The sequence below is a fragment of the Ixodes scapularis genome, unplaced genomic scaffold (genome assembly GCF_016920785.2).
Source record: "Ixodes scapularis isolate PalLabHiFi unplaced genomic scaffold, ASM1692078v2 ptg001458l_1__unscaffolded, whole genome shotgun sequence".
Classification (NCBI taxonomy): Eukaryota; Metazoa; Arthropoda; class Arachnida; order Ixodida; family Ixodidae; genus Ixodes; species Ixodes scapularis.
This window is the reverse complement of record NW_024610152.1, coordinates 16,436-31,913: the sequence shown is the minus strand read 5'-3', so window position 1 is coordinate 31,913 and position 15,478 is coordinate 16,436. Positions and strand designations below refer to the sequence as shown.

General features: G+C 50.6%; 1 protein-coding gene across 2 annotated transcripts; it reads left to right on the top strand.

The window, feature by feature from the left end:
- The first annotated feature begins 9,616 nt into the window (after positions 1-9,616).
- LOC8035589 (beta-1,4-glucuronyltransferase 1-like) lies at positions 9,617-14,388 on the top strand. 2 transcript variants are annotated; one of them, XM_042288265.1, is made up of 3 exons: positions 9,617-9,659; positions 10,157-11,345; positions 13,792-14,388. In XM_042288265.1, exons 2-3 carry the CDS (start codon positions 10,170-10,172, stop codon positions 14,281-14,283), a joined length of 1,668 nt encoding a protein of 555 aa, XP_042144199.1. In that variant the 5' UTR covers positions 9,617-9,659; positions 10,157-10,169; the 3' UTR covers positions 14,284-14,388. The 2 variants fall into 2 exon arrangements, with proteins under 2 accessions (XP_042144199.1, XP_042144200.1); XM_042288266.1 differs by lacking the exon at positions 9,617-9,659 and having other exon boundaries at positions 10,030-11,345; positions 13,792-13,940; positions 14,013-14,388.
- Positions 14,389-15,478: the final 1,090 nt, after the last annotated feature.

Here is a 15,478-nt window from a genome sequence, read left to right as displayed (position 1 = left end):
TGAGGCTGTCATAACATTACAAGGCAGCTGAGAGTGATGAATGCCTCATGCATTAACTTAATAGAAGCAACAGAATATGAGTTATTGGGTTTTGACTTACATTTCCATGAGGCGGGGTTTTGTGCTGTGTCAGGCTGCAACACTGAATGATGGTGTCTCATGCACTCTTGCACAAGGACCACTCAGATTTAAAAAAAAAAAAAAAAGGTCTCTGACATGGAACAGAGATGTCAACAGCCTACCAAGTCCACATTATTATAGGTCACCTGTGCCTCTTTCAAATCATATCAGTAAAAACATCTTAACACAAGATAAATTATTGCTTTTAATTCACTCTCATAATCTAGGTAAATACCAAAAGAACAAAAATCTCACTTATCCTCGTTACACGGACTCACTTGACTTTCAGAATGCAGAAACAAGCCCGGAACAGCTGTGGCTTTTAGCCTCCTCCAGCCGTCAGAGCAGCTCGTCTGGAACTGGGAGGGCTCGAAGTGGTCCTGCAGCGAATAACGTTTTGGTAGACGTCAAAACTGTGTATTCAGCCGCTCGCGTCACAGTAGTTATTCCGCTGACGAGAGGCTCACGCTTTCAAAATACGCGATCTTACAAATCCATCATCGCACGACCGCCACAGGCCTGAACCACTCGTCTTTCTGCGGTGAAGCGAAAGCGCACAGGACGCTTCCACGGCAGTAGAGAATAGATCACAAAATACACGGTTTTGTCACAGTGCACTCGCGTCCACCGTGCTCGCGTCACAATATTAACAATGAACAATACCTCACCTCGCAAAGGTACGTTCTGTCGGGAGGTTTCCACCCCGCGCCACGCTTGATTCCTGAAAGCCACAGTTTCCGTCTCCTCGGGGATTTCGGCAGCTTGAACAAGCGAATTCCCCTGGAAGCTCTGTTCCGGCACTTCAGAGCACAACAACGACCCATTTTTCAAACAAGACCGGAACGGCGGAACTCCCGCGGCTACACAAACTTTTGTTTACGTTATTTCAACGCACGTGTCCGCGTGCGCATTCGTTTATTCCACCATTAAAGAAGGCTATGACGAAAAGCTCACATGCACCAAGTTTTCAGTCACCGAGCGTTAACTTTTTTAACTCTAGCGACGCTAAAATGAAATTACCGAACCCTGCTTTACTTTTGAGGCTCACGACCACCGCTAGGGGAGGTTTTGCGGCTTGTGATTGGCCACGAGCGGCCTGTCAATCAACTATTCGACCAATAGATTTTCGCCCCATTGATACCAATGAATGGCCAAACTCTCCCAATATACGGCTCTGGATTACTCTGCTTGACCCTGCCATCTGGTGGCAAGCGATTTAACATCCTTTACGCTACGCGGCTACGCCATAATTTCGTGTTACCGTGCTCAGATAAGCCAAGAGGTTGCTTCGGATTTGCTTTTTTTTGAGAGCGGCTTTTGGTTTTGCGGGCGAATGATTTTCCCTCCTCCGTGATGTGCGGTTGACGCAACGGTTGACGAAGAAATTGTGGCTCGAGGAATAGCAAAGGTAGTACATAAAGTGCGCGAACTGAGTGCCGGTTGTCTCCGTTGAACATCGCAGTGCTGACGATGAGAAGACTGAGTGACTGCATGCTTTCGAAACGTAAGTTTCTTTACCTGCAGGGGTAAAGAAACTTCGGAAATAAATACAGTTCGCGGAAAGCTCGTGTTACGTTTTTATTTCCTGCTCCTCTCGCTTCGTGCAATAGACTTAGTGTTCTCGTTAAGCCTTACCAAGCTCGATTTGCTTGATTCGTGGCCGCCATAATGAGATGCAGTCGACGGAGGAACTTTTCCTCCCCTGCTTAAGGGACGAAAGTTTCTCCCTTTCTGAAGGAACATATGTGTCAAGAGCGTTCCTCCCTTTAGGGAGGACTATACTGACCCTTTTTTCTAAGAGTGTGGGCTAACTACTGGTCAGAGCCGCTAAAAGCTTCTTTTTAGTCGAAATGCAAAATATAAGTGGCACGAAGCGTTTCATTATTTATAAAAGAAGTTTTATTTCAGTATTTTAGACCATAAAAGAAAGAAATGCAGTTTATAAAGTACGGAAACAAGAAATGACCCGTCGACATACCCGCCACCAAGCAGTGGAAAAGGCGGCGCATACTAGAAAAGAGTAGTGGGATCAGGGCCGACATGGAAAGGTCCCGGATGCACGCGGCGGCGCTGCAGTCGTATGGACAGGATGATCCGACCGGCTCCGAGCGTTCCGAAGGCCTTGGGCGAGAAGCTTTGTCTTGCGGTTTGGCCGTTTCACGGTATGGCAGCGCGAAGTGGCTCCCAATTTGAACTGATATTTACCCTGTGTTTGCTGTCGTTTGTGGCCAATGAAGTGTCATGCCGAATTAGTGTTTAATCGTGCACCAAATGCAATGACAGCCGCTCTGGCCGCCTGCTGCATACAACCTATCCAGAACATGCTTTAGTGGCGTCCTCTCGCGCCGTCAACACGGAGTGCGGCAGCCGTGAGCGCTCGATGAGCTCACTACCCCTCCTCTAGTTCACGACCACTCAAGCAACCAAGGACGTCATGAGGGCGGTTAATTTTTGCTTGTTTTTGTAATATTAATTTGCCTATAAATTTTAAAATAAAGTGAATTTCGAGAGAAGAAAAGTTGCACTAAGTTACTACGTTCGGTGCGCTCAGGTTCGGTGCAAATTAAAAACCAGTAAAAAAGTCCTTGCAGGGCCCCTTTAAGGGGTATCCACACGAAGGAGAACTCCGCGGACGGATGTCGTGACGTCAACAGCCCGGGAAACTCCGTCCCAGGCTCCGCCGCGTGCACCGGCGGAGCTTTCGTGCTGACAGCACGAGGCCTCCGCGCCTCCGCCACGGAGGAGAACGGCGGCGCGAGGCCAGCGAGGCGTCAAAAAGGGATGACGTATGTCTCACGTGATGCACGCTCCGCGGGGGAAAGGAGCGGATTTCTCCTTCGTGTGGATACCCCTTTAAGGGGGGCCGGGGAGTAGGAAACACGAACATCGGAGAAGAGAGGAGGAAACCTCCTCTCTTTAGCGTTCCGTCTGCTTCCTCCTCTACGGCCCGTCTTACTCTTGCCCTACATTCTTGAGTTGCAACGGCCTTATAATATACCTTTATGGAGAACATTGTCGCTAAATTAATAGACCGATCTCACCAAGCGTTCGGCGCATTCGTGGCGCCGCCAGAACTTTAGTTTACAGGAGGCAAAAGGCAATGCACGAGAGGGCTCGTGCTGTCTCGTGCTCCACACGCGCAGAGCTCCAGCGAGGTTGCCGCACGTGCAAAAATCGATGCATTGCGGCAGCGGTGGCGTAGTCAAACTGGCTGGTGAGATCGGTCTATTTGGTATTAGGTATCCGCCCGCGTAGGAGATTTCTACGCTTGCTACGAGGCTTGGCGCGGCGTGACACTCACCCACACCTCTTTACCACCCCCGCCTGTCCTGCCTGCGGGGCATTCGACACTCATTACCATTCCCTTTGCGAATGCCCCGCAGACCCATACCCCCCTCTTCCCTCCCCTCACCTCTGGGAGCAGATGTTGCGCGACCCGGAGGAGTCAGCCCAAGTCCTGACCACCTCCCGGGCTCTGGCGATCGCGGCGGCCCTCTGGGCCTCCGCCACCCCCAATACCTGATCCCGGAAGAATAATAAAGTTTCCTCCTCCTCCTCCTGGCGCGGCGTGTACAGGCCTTTTCTTTAAGGGTGCCGACGACGCCGTCTAGCGGTTTAGAAAAAGAAATACCGGCTAGTTCTGGCAGCACAGCTCTATGCGTAGACAACGGTGTGGGTATGGGGAACTTGGCTAGACTTGCCTATGGTGGACTGCATTAACTTGGCTGGAGCTTCGGTTGAATCCAGCTGGCTACTGACAGGCCATCACCTTGCCTCCTCGAAAGAACGAGGACGAAGACGGTGGGGTGTTATGAATGAGTTTATGTGAGCAGTTTAATGTAGTCTATGCAGGTAAGCTCTCGGCATTTGATAGCCCCATCTTGAGTGGTGGCCGGCATGCAGACTTTTTCATACCCTTCACATACCATGGGGCTTGCAGTGATAACCCAATTGGACCACCTGCACCGGGGATTAAAATCGGTCCTCTTGTCGTAGACGAAGTTGTCTTGTGCAAAAACGTGACGATAAGTCTAATACAAAGCCCTCGTGATTCATGCTCGCAATAGACTGACTTCATGAATAAGGATTCTTGGGGAAAATGCGAAGCTCGACAACATTGCAGCCACACTCGTGCTGCAGCTTCTTGCGCTCATAACACACTTTCTGCTATTGTTCTTGTGCTTTTTAAAATTATTTGTCCATCAGACGACCACGAAGTGCTCTCCAGACAACCGTAGATGTTCGGAAATTGCAGCACGGTAAAAAGGAGCCCTCGGAACTAACTCATGCACGACGCCCGTTTTTAAGCCTCTTCACCCTGTGTCAGCGGGCAATCCAAAAATGCACCAGGATAGCTAGGTTCGACATTGTACATGTACCTTTTTTTAGTACACGGAAGTGACGTCATCACGTCTGATTGGTTGGAAACAAAAGTGACGTAATTTCCCTAGAAAAATGTGGGCGGAGTCGGAAAAACTGGGCGGCGTCGGCTACCGGACGTGACAACAAAATGACGTTTCGTTTTGTACCGAGTACGTTTCAAAAGGTACTTGCTCGGAACTAGGTGTCATTGGCAGCATGTGTTCGGCAGCGAGGCGTCGCCGTCTCGTCAATTCGTCTTTTTCTTTAATAGAGCTTTTTTTTTCGCCAGAAAGGCTGTATCGGGAACACCGCGATGCATTCGAGCTCGCGGAGGAGATCTTTTGGAAGCAATACCGCCTGCCCAAGATCGTGGTGCGGTGGTTGTGCGACGAACTTCGCGAGGAACCGGAGGTGAGGAGAGTGCGTACCTCGTGGACGGTCATGACTGTGGAGCTTCAAGTGTTGTGTGCACTGCACTTCTACGGCACGGGGAGCTTCCAAGGCATGGTGGCGAGCGACGAACACGTAGCGCGGGACCAAAAGACAGTCAGCGTTGCGGTCCGCGCCGTGTCCGTCGCTATCGTGCGTCGTCTCGGGGTCCAGCGTGGCTGGATCCACTTCCCCGAGACGCCGAGCGAGAGGTTCGACGCGGAGAAGGGCTTCAGGCTGCTCGGCAGGATACCCGGCGTCATCGGTTGCGTGGACGGGACCATGGTCTCCATCGTCGGCCCGTCCAAGAACGACCCCACCGTCACGAAGGCGGCGTACTGGTGCCGCAAGTACTTCTACGCCCTCAACGTGATGGTGGTAAGTACACTCATGTTACGTTGTCAAAACGCGCCCCAAATCTGTAGAAAAAAAACAAACACGTATTGCCGATACCGTTTAAGTATGCCGTTTTATGACTGCGGGCTGTGGGGTCTCACGACTGCGCGAGCGTGTGCTCTACGTAGCATGTGAACCGTGAGACTCTTCTCCCAAAAATAATATTTGTCTGTTAAAACGTGCAAGCTTCCGTAAAAAAAAAAAAAAAACATTATTTTTGTTTCAAGGTAGTTAGTTGTACCTTGCATCCAGGAAGGTGTGTTGACATGCATGTGTCAGACAAAATAACTTAAAAGGTTCTGAAATTGCGACTGCTTTGTGAACCATAAGTACAATCTACTACTTGTGGATTCAGGTAATTACATGTCAATATCTCTCTCACTTTCAGGTGTGTGACGCCGACTGCCGGATAATGTGCATCGACCCACGGTATCCCGGGTCGGTGCACGACTCCTTCGTGTGGCAATTTTCCTGGCTCCGAAACCAACTCGAGCAAGGGCAGGTGCCACGCGACGGCCGGTTCCTGCTTGGTGAGCATATTAATTCATTCCTTACGCACACGGTGGCTCCCACTGCTTGAAAGCCACAGTACCACACGTACTGTGCTTGTTGTGAGGCACACAGACACAGTTGCTGGAACTCCTTGAAGTGAGACAACACCCAAAGTTTGGCCATTAATCTCTGTTTATGTCCACATAACTCTCACACTCTGCAGGCTACGAAAGCCACACTACACCAATCTCACGACAGTGATAGAATATGCAAAGAATGCGACCGCAGTGCGAGTCGCTGTCCGGTTCGGCCCACTCACTGTTACTGTCTGCCTGTACCCTCTTGCTGGTTGGTTTTTGCATGAAGTTGGAGCTCTTTCGCTGATCCCTGGGGGCTCGCCTGGTCGCTTTGACGGTCGTCAGTTTGTACGGAATGGGATCAATTCCTCCTTGGCCACTTGGGGCTCGCCAAATCTGTCGTCGGGTCGTCTCTGTCCCACACACTGGATTCTTTTCCTTGACCCTTCTTCTTCGGTCTGCCTATATAGCTCCTCCTATTAGACCCTCCGTGTCCCAACAGGACCTGACTCCTTTCCAATCTAACCACCCCCTTTTTTTTCTCCATCTCCAACTCCACTGAGGATTAGGAAAGAGGTTCGTCGAACCGGCGCCTTATCCCCTTGCTTGCCAAAGACAAGGCCAGCGTGTTCTGCTCTGCCCGTGCCTAAGATCACGGCCGCACTCCCAAAAGCAACAGAGCTTTTATCTGTCGGATTCAAGGGCCTAATAATGCACTTGCATACAACACAGCACCCCTAAGGAATCGTGCACACATCCCATACAACCCACCAGGAAAACACATAGTTACATGAAATAACATTGAGTTTGCAGGCAAGCTGGTGCTAATTAATCATAATGTAAACTGATACTGTAGTGCAGAAATATTAACACACTTAAGTTACATTATAATTGACATAGTTGCACACAGCTGTTTTCTTGCCTTTTATTTTAAAAAGTAAAGAATGTAATATGTTCCATCCTCTACATGTGCAGGTGACAGCGGCTACCCCTTGGAGCCTTGGCTCATCACCCCCGTCCCCGGGAACCACGCGACCTCCACCGCTTGCGGCCGGTTTAATAAGGCGCATTCCTCGATCAGTTCTGTTGTGGAGCGCTGCATCGGGCTGTTGAAAAACAGATTCCGGTGTCTGTAAAGGCACCGGGCTCTGTATTACCACCCTTCAACAGCCACCGCCATTATTTCGGCATGTGCAGTGCTCCACAACATCTGCCTTGCATCGAGCGAGCCAGAACCGGAGTCAGACTCCGACCCTGAAGAGTCAGAGTTGGAGTCTGAGCCGAGCTCGGACGGTTCTGAGCCGAGCTCGGAGAGGTCAGCGTCGGCTCCCGAGAGGCTGGCTCCTGCCGGCCCTCCGGTCGGCCTTCCGGTCGGCCTCTCGGACAGGGGGAAGGCTCTGAGGCAGCGCCTTGTCGCCCGGTTCGGAACCCGCCGCAGACGTGTCCGTGCGGAGCGCCACACGCAAGGGGTCCGCCGCCACGACGGTAGTCCCGACCACCAGGGACACCGTCGGGAAGCCCCTCAGCGCCCTCGCTGCGGTGGTGCCCAGCACGGACGCCGCCAGCGACAGGGAACCTCTCGCCACCACGACTCAGGTCCTGACCACCAAGGACCCCGTCACATCCTTGCCCTCAGTGAAGCCCTCCCCGTGGAAGCCGTAAAGTGCACACTTCGCTTCCTGCTCCACAGTCATGGCCGTCCACAAGCTACATACTCTCTTCAGCTCCTACACCTTGTGAAGTTCGTCGCACAGCCAGCGTGCTGCCTCCGGATACGTGTCGAGTGCATCGCGGTGAAATTGATACAGCCTTTTTTTTTATTTTTATGAGCAGAAGGCACGAGACGCAGTCGACAGTGACAGAAAAGGTTCGGAGGTTTAATTGCCAGACCAACAGGTCATCTGGATTGCCCCTGCAAAGAACTCAGAAGTAATTTAGACTACCTCTAGAAAGAAATGCTTGCTTTTGCAGAGATTGCTTTCTTAGTTGCTGATTGAACCAGGGATATTGTTGTCATGGACATTGTTTCATTTCACAAATACTTCAAAGCGTCTTGCCTTCTGCTCCATTTTATTATCTCTTTTATGGTACTACATCAAAGTTAGGTGATTGTGTTATCTCAAGACAGTGCACATGTAGTTTGTTTTGAAAATTGCTTTATTTCTTAAAGAAAAACCTGTGACTTCATGAATAAAAGTGTGATAACATGGAATGTAATATTTCATTCTTGGAAGTAAAACTGAGCATCGACTGGAACCATGTAAGCAATTGGGCAATCTTAAGTATATATCACAGATATCTTGTTGAACACTCTGGTCTTATTTGAGCACAATAGTTAAATTTCTAAAGGAAAAAAAAAAATATATATATTCTCTGACTAGCATACCACCATATAAACACTGGACCACTTTGAAAGAATTATCACAGATGTTGCTCCAAACACTCTTATTTGAGCACAGCAATAGCAAGTACTCGAAAGATAAAAAAAATTGTTTCTGACTAAAGCAGCCGTCACTCGCGCGCTCCTCGTTGGTTCCGCCGACCCCTCCGCTGCCCCCGGCACACCCGGCTCCTCGTGGTTCGACATTTTGGTTTGAAGAAGGCGCGTAGCGCACATCCCGCATAATATTGGAACAACTTTCTCTCCAATTAATTCTTAAATGTATTGCAAAAGGGTACAAAAAAGCGGTTTGTTTTAACAACGCCCAAAAGGTTTTGATTGTTTTTCAATACTTTTACCTGTACTAGAACAGATGCGACGGCCAGCGACGCACAGGATTGGTTGCCGTTATTTCGCTAAACGCAGGAACTGCTCCCCGCGTCGTAGTAAATCCTACCCCGTATCCCGCGCGTAGGGACGCCTCAGGGAATGCGTAGCTACTTCCGCTCGTCGGTGGTTGGCTTCGGACGTCGCTGAAACGGGTGACGGGTGTCAAGTTTGCGATGACGTAGCGGCGCCAAAGTGGGCAGAGCCGCCACGTGAGTGTTGCTAGGATACGCTCCTCCTTTGCATTACGTCACTTCCATGTACCTTTTCTCAAATGTCCAACCTAGTGATCCTGCTATGTTGCGCTTTTTGCACTCCCAGGAGACTAGGGAGAGGGAAGTGACGTCAACGACACAGCGAACGCAGATCGGGTGTTGATTTCGTTTTCCTCTGTCAACATCCAATCTGCGTTTGCTGTGTCGTTGACGTCACTTCCCTCTTCCTAGTCTCCTGGGAGTCCAAAAAGCGCAACATAGCACCCCTGTGTTGCGCTTTTTGGACTCCCACGGCGACTATGGAGAAGGAAGTGACGTCAACAACGCAGCAAACGCAGATTGGATGTTGATTAGTGAGAGTCGCTTATGACGAATTTCCGCAGAAGAAACATCCAATCTGCGTTTTTTGCGTTGTTGTCACTTCCTTCTCCCTAGTCGCCGTGGGAGTCTAAAAAGCGCAACATAGGTTTTCACGTCGAGGGTACTTCAGCTACATGTGATGGCTCGAAGTTTTGCGAAAAAGGTCTAAGCAACTCTGTCCCGACTTCGGTGACACGCGCCGCCGACACTCACATGACTTCCGCGAGCTAATCAGAGCGCCTGTTTATCGAAAAAAAACGGGACGGGGGGCGAGCTTTCCTGTTCTAATGTCGTCGCTCTATGCCGTGAGTCGGATTGTCTCGGATTGTCAACCCGGTGGTCGGCAAAAAGTAATTCTAGAAAGATTTATTTTTAGTTAAAACATATTTTGTGGATGCCTAATACCAGGGAATGTTGCGTCCCCGTGGCTACTAAGCGCAAGTTACAAAATTTTGCCTGCCATAAAAGTTTCAGAGATGCAGAACCGTGGCGTCAGAACAAAAGGGGAAAGGGGGGGGGGGGGTTGACAGTCTAAGAGACGCAGGGCGTGGTTTATTACATTCGGCCTCCGGCATTTTTATATCCACTCGGGGGGAAGAGGGCAATACCCCTTTCTCCCTCCGCAAAACATTCCGATGCCATCGATGTAGAAAAGTTGTGGCTAGCGAGACGTTTACGAATTATAAACCAGAAAGAAAGCGCATGTCCGCCATCTGCTTCTTTAGTGTGTGCCCATCCGTTTTCGATTCCATCATGTTAAGAACAGGCAGGAAGCTACCAGGTCAAGTTAAGGATATGCAGACAACCGCCACTTCATGTTAAGTGCGGTCAGAAAGCTTCCACATCACGTTAAGAACAGGAAACTACACATCGTGTTAAGATCAGGCAGGTCACTTCCACTTCATGATGTTGTATTTCGTTGTCATCTTTATGGCCAGGTGTTTGTAGCCAATGATGCCAAGGCCACACCAACTGGGAAGCCGAAACGTCCTGAGGCGAACTCCGGTCTTCCTCGTCATCGGCGTCCTGTTCACCTGCAACCTCTTCGGCCTCCTGATCTTCAACCGCCTAGAGCACTCGGCGCAGAACAGTCCGTCGGGCAAGCACCCGAACCAAACGACCGCACCAAACCACCGCTGGAGGTACGGACAATCGGGCGACGTCCTCTTGGGCGCAACCGAAGACCGCGTCCACATCCTAGACGTCCTAGCCAGCAGGGCACCCTTCAAGTTCGACGTCGACAAGCAGTCGCTTGATTCCAGCCGCAAGTACAAGATTGCTCGTAGGTTCCTGTCGCCCCAAGCGAAACTAGGACCTCAAGACGGTGGCGGAGACGTCTGTCTCGCGACGCAGGGCTCCCTAGACCGCCTCTCCTGGCTTGTCGACCTTGTCCAGCTCTGGAACGGGCCGGTGTCCCTGGCGGTCTTCGTAGCCAACTCGACGCAGTTCCAAGCCGTCAAGCTGTACCTTTCCCTCATCCGTTTCTGTTCGGAAGCCATCAAGACCAACATGCGAGTGGATCTGGTGTATCCGGCTGACGAGAACCTGACCAGGAAGACCGTGTGGTCGGACGAACTCGGCTCCGATTTTTCTTGCGGCACCCACGCAGTTCTCCTGAAGGTTCTACAGAACGTCGGCAAGACGAAAGTTGTCAAGGGAAGTGCGAAACAGATGCTCTACCCTCAGAACCATCTCCGGAACGTGGCCAGGGACGGCTGCGCCCAGAGGTACTTCTTTCTCACAGACATCGACATCATGCCGAAGCCGGGACTCTGGGAGGAACTGTCCCACTTCTTCAGGCGGACCCTTCCGTGTACAAAGTGCGTGTTTGTGGTGCCAACTTACGAGATGTCGGAGACTGCCCCGGTGCCCAGGACGAAACGGGAGCTTTTGCACCTTGTCCGGCGGAAGGAGGCGAGGCCTTTCCACCAGAAGTCTTTCATCCCCAACCAATACGCCACGAACCACGGCATATGGGAAGGCCTAAAGCAGCACGGCGACGGACTGCGTGCCGCGTACAGCGTGAAGAGGTACGAGTTCTTCTACGAACCTTTCTATGTGGCTGCCAAAGTCGTGCCGCGCTATGACGAGAGGTTCGTCGGCTACGGGTTCACCAGGAACACTCAGGTCAGTTTGTTAGGAATTGCATGCTTACACTTTTTTAATTTTTTTTTCTCTCGTTGTTTTAGGTATTATTGATCTTTCCTGAATGTTCCGGATGGACGTTTTGAGTTCTCATTAAGCCACAGGTTGTTATGCCAAGATGACAGATGACAGCAGTCCCACGTGGTCAGAAGTAAGATGTAAACTCCGAGGACATCTTCAATTGAAATTACACTTCCCTCTGTCCACCTGTTGCTGAATGCCATTTGGGAGCTTTAGTAGATCGTTCCGACAGCTCCGATAACGGCACCTGATAGCGAAACGATGCATGTGCAAAGGCTTCGGCGGAATATCGGGTACCGTTATCGAACTTATCAGGGTGATCTACTAAAACTTTCTATTGTAATATACCCCTGATGCTCCCCGTTGGTTTGGCACACAAACCCACATATTCTTAATTGTCACGTGGTCCCTGCATGCATCCTGAAACACACCTACTCATATTTTTGTTGACGAAAATTAAATTACGGAGTTACTAACTTGGTTCGTATTCATGCATTTATTTATTGTGGCGAACTTTCCGCACCGAATCGATTGAGGGTCTCAGCCGGAGTGTTCGGCTGAATTCGCTGACCCAGTGTATCGTTTCCTCTGTTCGTCGGTGCATGCAAGGTGAGCCCATTCATTCATATACCTGTGTCATCAGTCATTTATACGTGGAAGCTCCTCCCACCTCTTCCCACTTTAGCAGAGCGAACGCTGGAGAGGAGGTCGCCTCTACAGCGTTCGCTTTGCTAAAGTGGAAAGAAGTGGGAGGAGCGCCCACTTCACTCCTAATGTCACCAACCATAGCTTATTGCGCTTGTTCATCCATCACTCCAGTGCACGTCTCCGCTCGAGCACTTGGATGACAAATGACCTCTGATGCAGTTTGTCAGGCATCCATATATATTCCTCCACCGTTTATCCACCGCGCAGTTCATCAAACAACCCGCCTCTTTATCTGTTGATTTCATCTTCTGCTAACCGATCAATGGAGTAGCCTCGAACCACTAACTGCTTCAGAGGAACGGCACTTTCGCCATCTTCTTGGTTGAAATCATTGTTTCCAGTTATCTGAAGCTATATCTGAAATTGCAGGAAGCGCTTTAATGTCCCTCAGCAATGTTAAAGCAGGCTTCGACGGAGAAAACGACATTGCCTGAGGTTCCCGACATTGAATACCTAATGCTCAGGAAGGTTCATTTTTAAATTGAAACCTAAGCACCAAAATCGCGGCGACCAATTGGCGTATCGATACTTAAAACGCAGCTTATATTATGGAGTGACCATCTCTCCATCCGTTCGTACGTCTGCAAGGTCATCCCGACTCCCACGGATGTTTCAGGCATCAATTATTTCGAAAACCATCTCTCTAACCATGGGCATACCAACCGAGGGAGGGGGGGGGCAAGGGGGGCGCCTGCCCCCCCCCCCCCTTAGTTCATCGAGTTGGGGGGGGGGGCGAAGCATGTGTTTTGCCCCCCCCCTGAAACAGCCGCCACTGGGCAGGGCAAACGCTGGCCGGTGGTGCCCAAGGGATACCAAGGGTACCACCCCCTGGCCCTGGCCGGGGGAGGGGGGGGGGGGCTGGTTTGCTCGCCCGCTCAAAAACAAGTTGGTACCCCACTGTCTCTAACTCTAGTATAGTCGTTGTACGGATGGGTAATGTCAAGTGAGCGTCCACTGACTGGCAGGAATACTGGCGATATCTGTTGATTACCCCTGAAAGCTTTGCCTGCCTATTCGCAACTCCACAGGGGGCGACGCCACCCAGCAGAGAAGACGCGAAAGAGAGGCGGAGAGCTGCCTACCCAAGTGGACAGCTTAAAGTGCTTGCCGATAGAGTTGCAAATAGAATAAGCGCACGCAAAAGAATGCCTCGCGGCCTTCCTTTATACCATCGATGTTGTTGTTGTTTAACGAATTGTGGTTGCTGCTAAAGCCCCTGTAGATATACTATATAAAAGTTGTGCGATTCATTGTTCGAAATGCTTCCCCTCGCTGCCGCTTTTACTCAAAAATGGCGTCGTGCAGCCAGACAAAGAGAGGCTGAAAGGAGGGGTACGACGTAAATTTTTCGTTTGCAGATCCTTTAACTGCTGCAAGTTGCTAGCTGTTGGTGCTTAACACAGTACGACAGTCAGCACCATTTTATACAAACTAACAAGAGTTCATGAGCATCGTTGTTCGTTTTTTTTCCGTTAAGATCAGGAAGGGGAACCCGTGCCCGTAAAATACCGAATGAACGCCCACTCCCAAGAGATCGCCCACCTATATTTTTCCTCTCTATCTCTCCACCGCGGGAGGGCGTTCGTTTGGAACTGTATACGGAAAAACATTCTGTGCTTGCACATAAGTATTGTGCGTTCCTCGGTCAGCATTAATCATATTGTATGCGATGAAAAAAAAAAGTTCCATGTATGGCCAGGTGTACGAGACCCACCTGGCCGGGTTCGAGTTCTGGGTGCTGGACGAAGCCTTCGCCGTGCATCGCGGCATGCGGAACAAGCTCAGCATGGGCGTCTGGAAGGACCGCCAGAATGACCTGAACCGAAAGCGCTTCGTCGTCTTCCAGAGGGACATGAAGAGAAAGTACCGGCTCACAACGAAGAAGGCCGCAGCACCCGTTCCGACGACCGGCATCCAGAGGGACATGAAGAGGAAGTACCGGCTCACAACGAAGAAGGCCGCAGCACCCGCTCCGACGACCGGCATCCAGAGGGACATGAAGAGGAAGTACCGGCTCACAACGAAGAAGGCCACGGCACCCGCTCCGACGACCAGCATCCAGAGGGACATGAAGGGGAAGTACCGGCTCACAACGAAGAAGGACACGGCACCCGCTCCGACGAACAGCAAGACGCCGTCGTCGTTCTCCAAAACGCTACAGGGTTCTCTCCGACTAGCGCCTTCGTCTTGAACTAGCTCTTACGGTCTCTTGCAACGTAAGATCGAGGGAAGAGGCTCTGCCCACAACGAGCGAAGCTCCGCCGCACATGAGAGCGGTGGACCAGCAGATGCATCTCCTGGCAAAATAAAGTACAGTGGCATGCGCGAGACACCACTGAGCTCACTCTAAGCAACTGCATACGTATGTGGCTATGGGCCATTCCAATAGGCGCCTTCGTGCGTCGCCATCTTTGTTTTCAGGGCTGTGGAACGGATTCTGTGCATGCCCAGTAGCTCCCTCCTGCCCAACATCGGACGCCGTTTACATGCGTCCACAGGCCAATGGTAACTTGACTAAAATCCTAATTTGTAATGCCAGGGGAAAAAAAGAAAAGAAAAGGTGCGTTTGTATTGAGTTGAAGATATCATTTTTCTCTAGCAGTTTGAAGGCGGAATTTTTCCTGTAGTAGACCTTACAAAAATGTTCCAAAAGCCGGGATTCATGATTAAAAACAAATACCTCCGACTTGCATAACAATATCAACATTTCTCAGACGTTTCGTCTCCTATACGGGAGACATCATCAGTGCGGCCTGGGAACACCCGACTAGCTACCAGAAATGCAACGCTTCTTCTTCCTTCTCTTCATCCGTAGCGCTGGTTCTGCCGACTTCTTCGTCCGTGGCATACGGGAGACATTATCATCGTCTGCCCTCGCTTCAACTTCTTTTTACGTCCGTCCTGGACGGTAAGTTAAATGACAAGTTATTTCAGGATGTCGGTGTATAGGTCGGGGAGGGGGCCGCGGTTAGAATTGCAGGCGGATGGGTCACTGCGAATACACCATGATTCCAGAAATCTTCTGGGGCCCCACCGTTGTTCGCGTGCCAGGGTCACAGCGTTCGCCAGGTCAAAAGTGTGACCAGTCGTCCAACAATGGTCCACCAGTTCAGTTTTTGATCTTGTGGCATGTGTTGCCTTCTCCACGTCTCTTTTGTGCTCTTTGAGGCGGGTACTCCGTTTGCGGCCAGTTTCTCCGATGTAACACTTGTCACAGTCCTGACAGTTCACTTTGTATACAACACCACTTCGATATTCAGGAGGGGTTGGATCTTTTGACTTCGAAATGAGGTCACGTAATTTTATATGGGGTTTGAAAGTTGTTCGTATACCTAGTGGCAGGAGGGACCGGCGAATAGATTCTGAGACGCCTTTTACATAAGGGA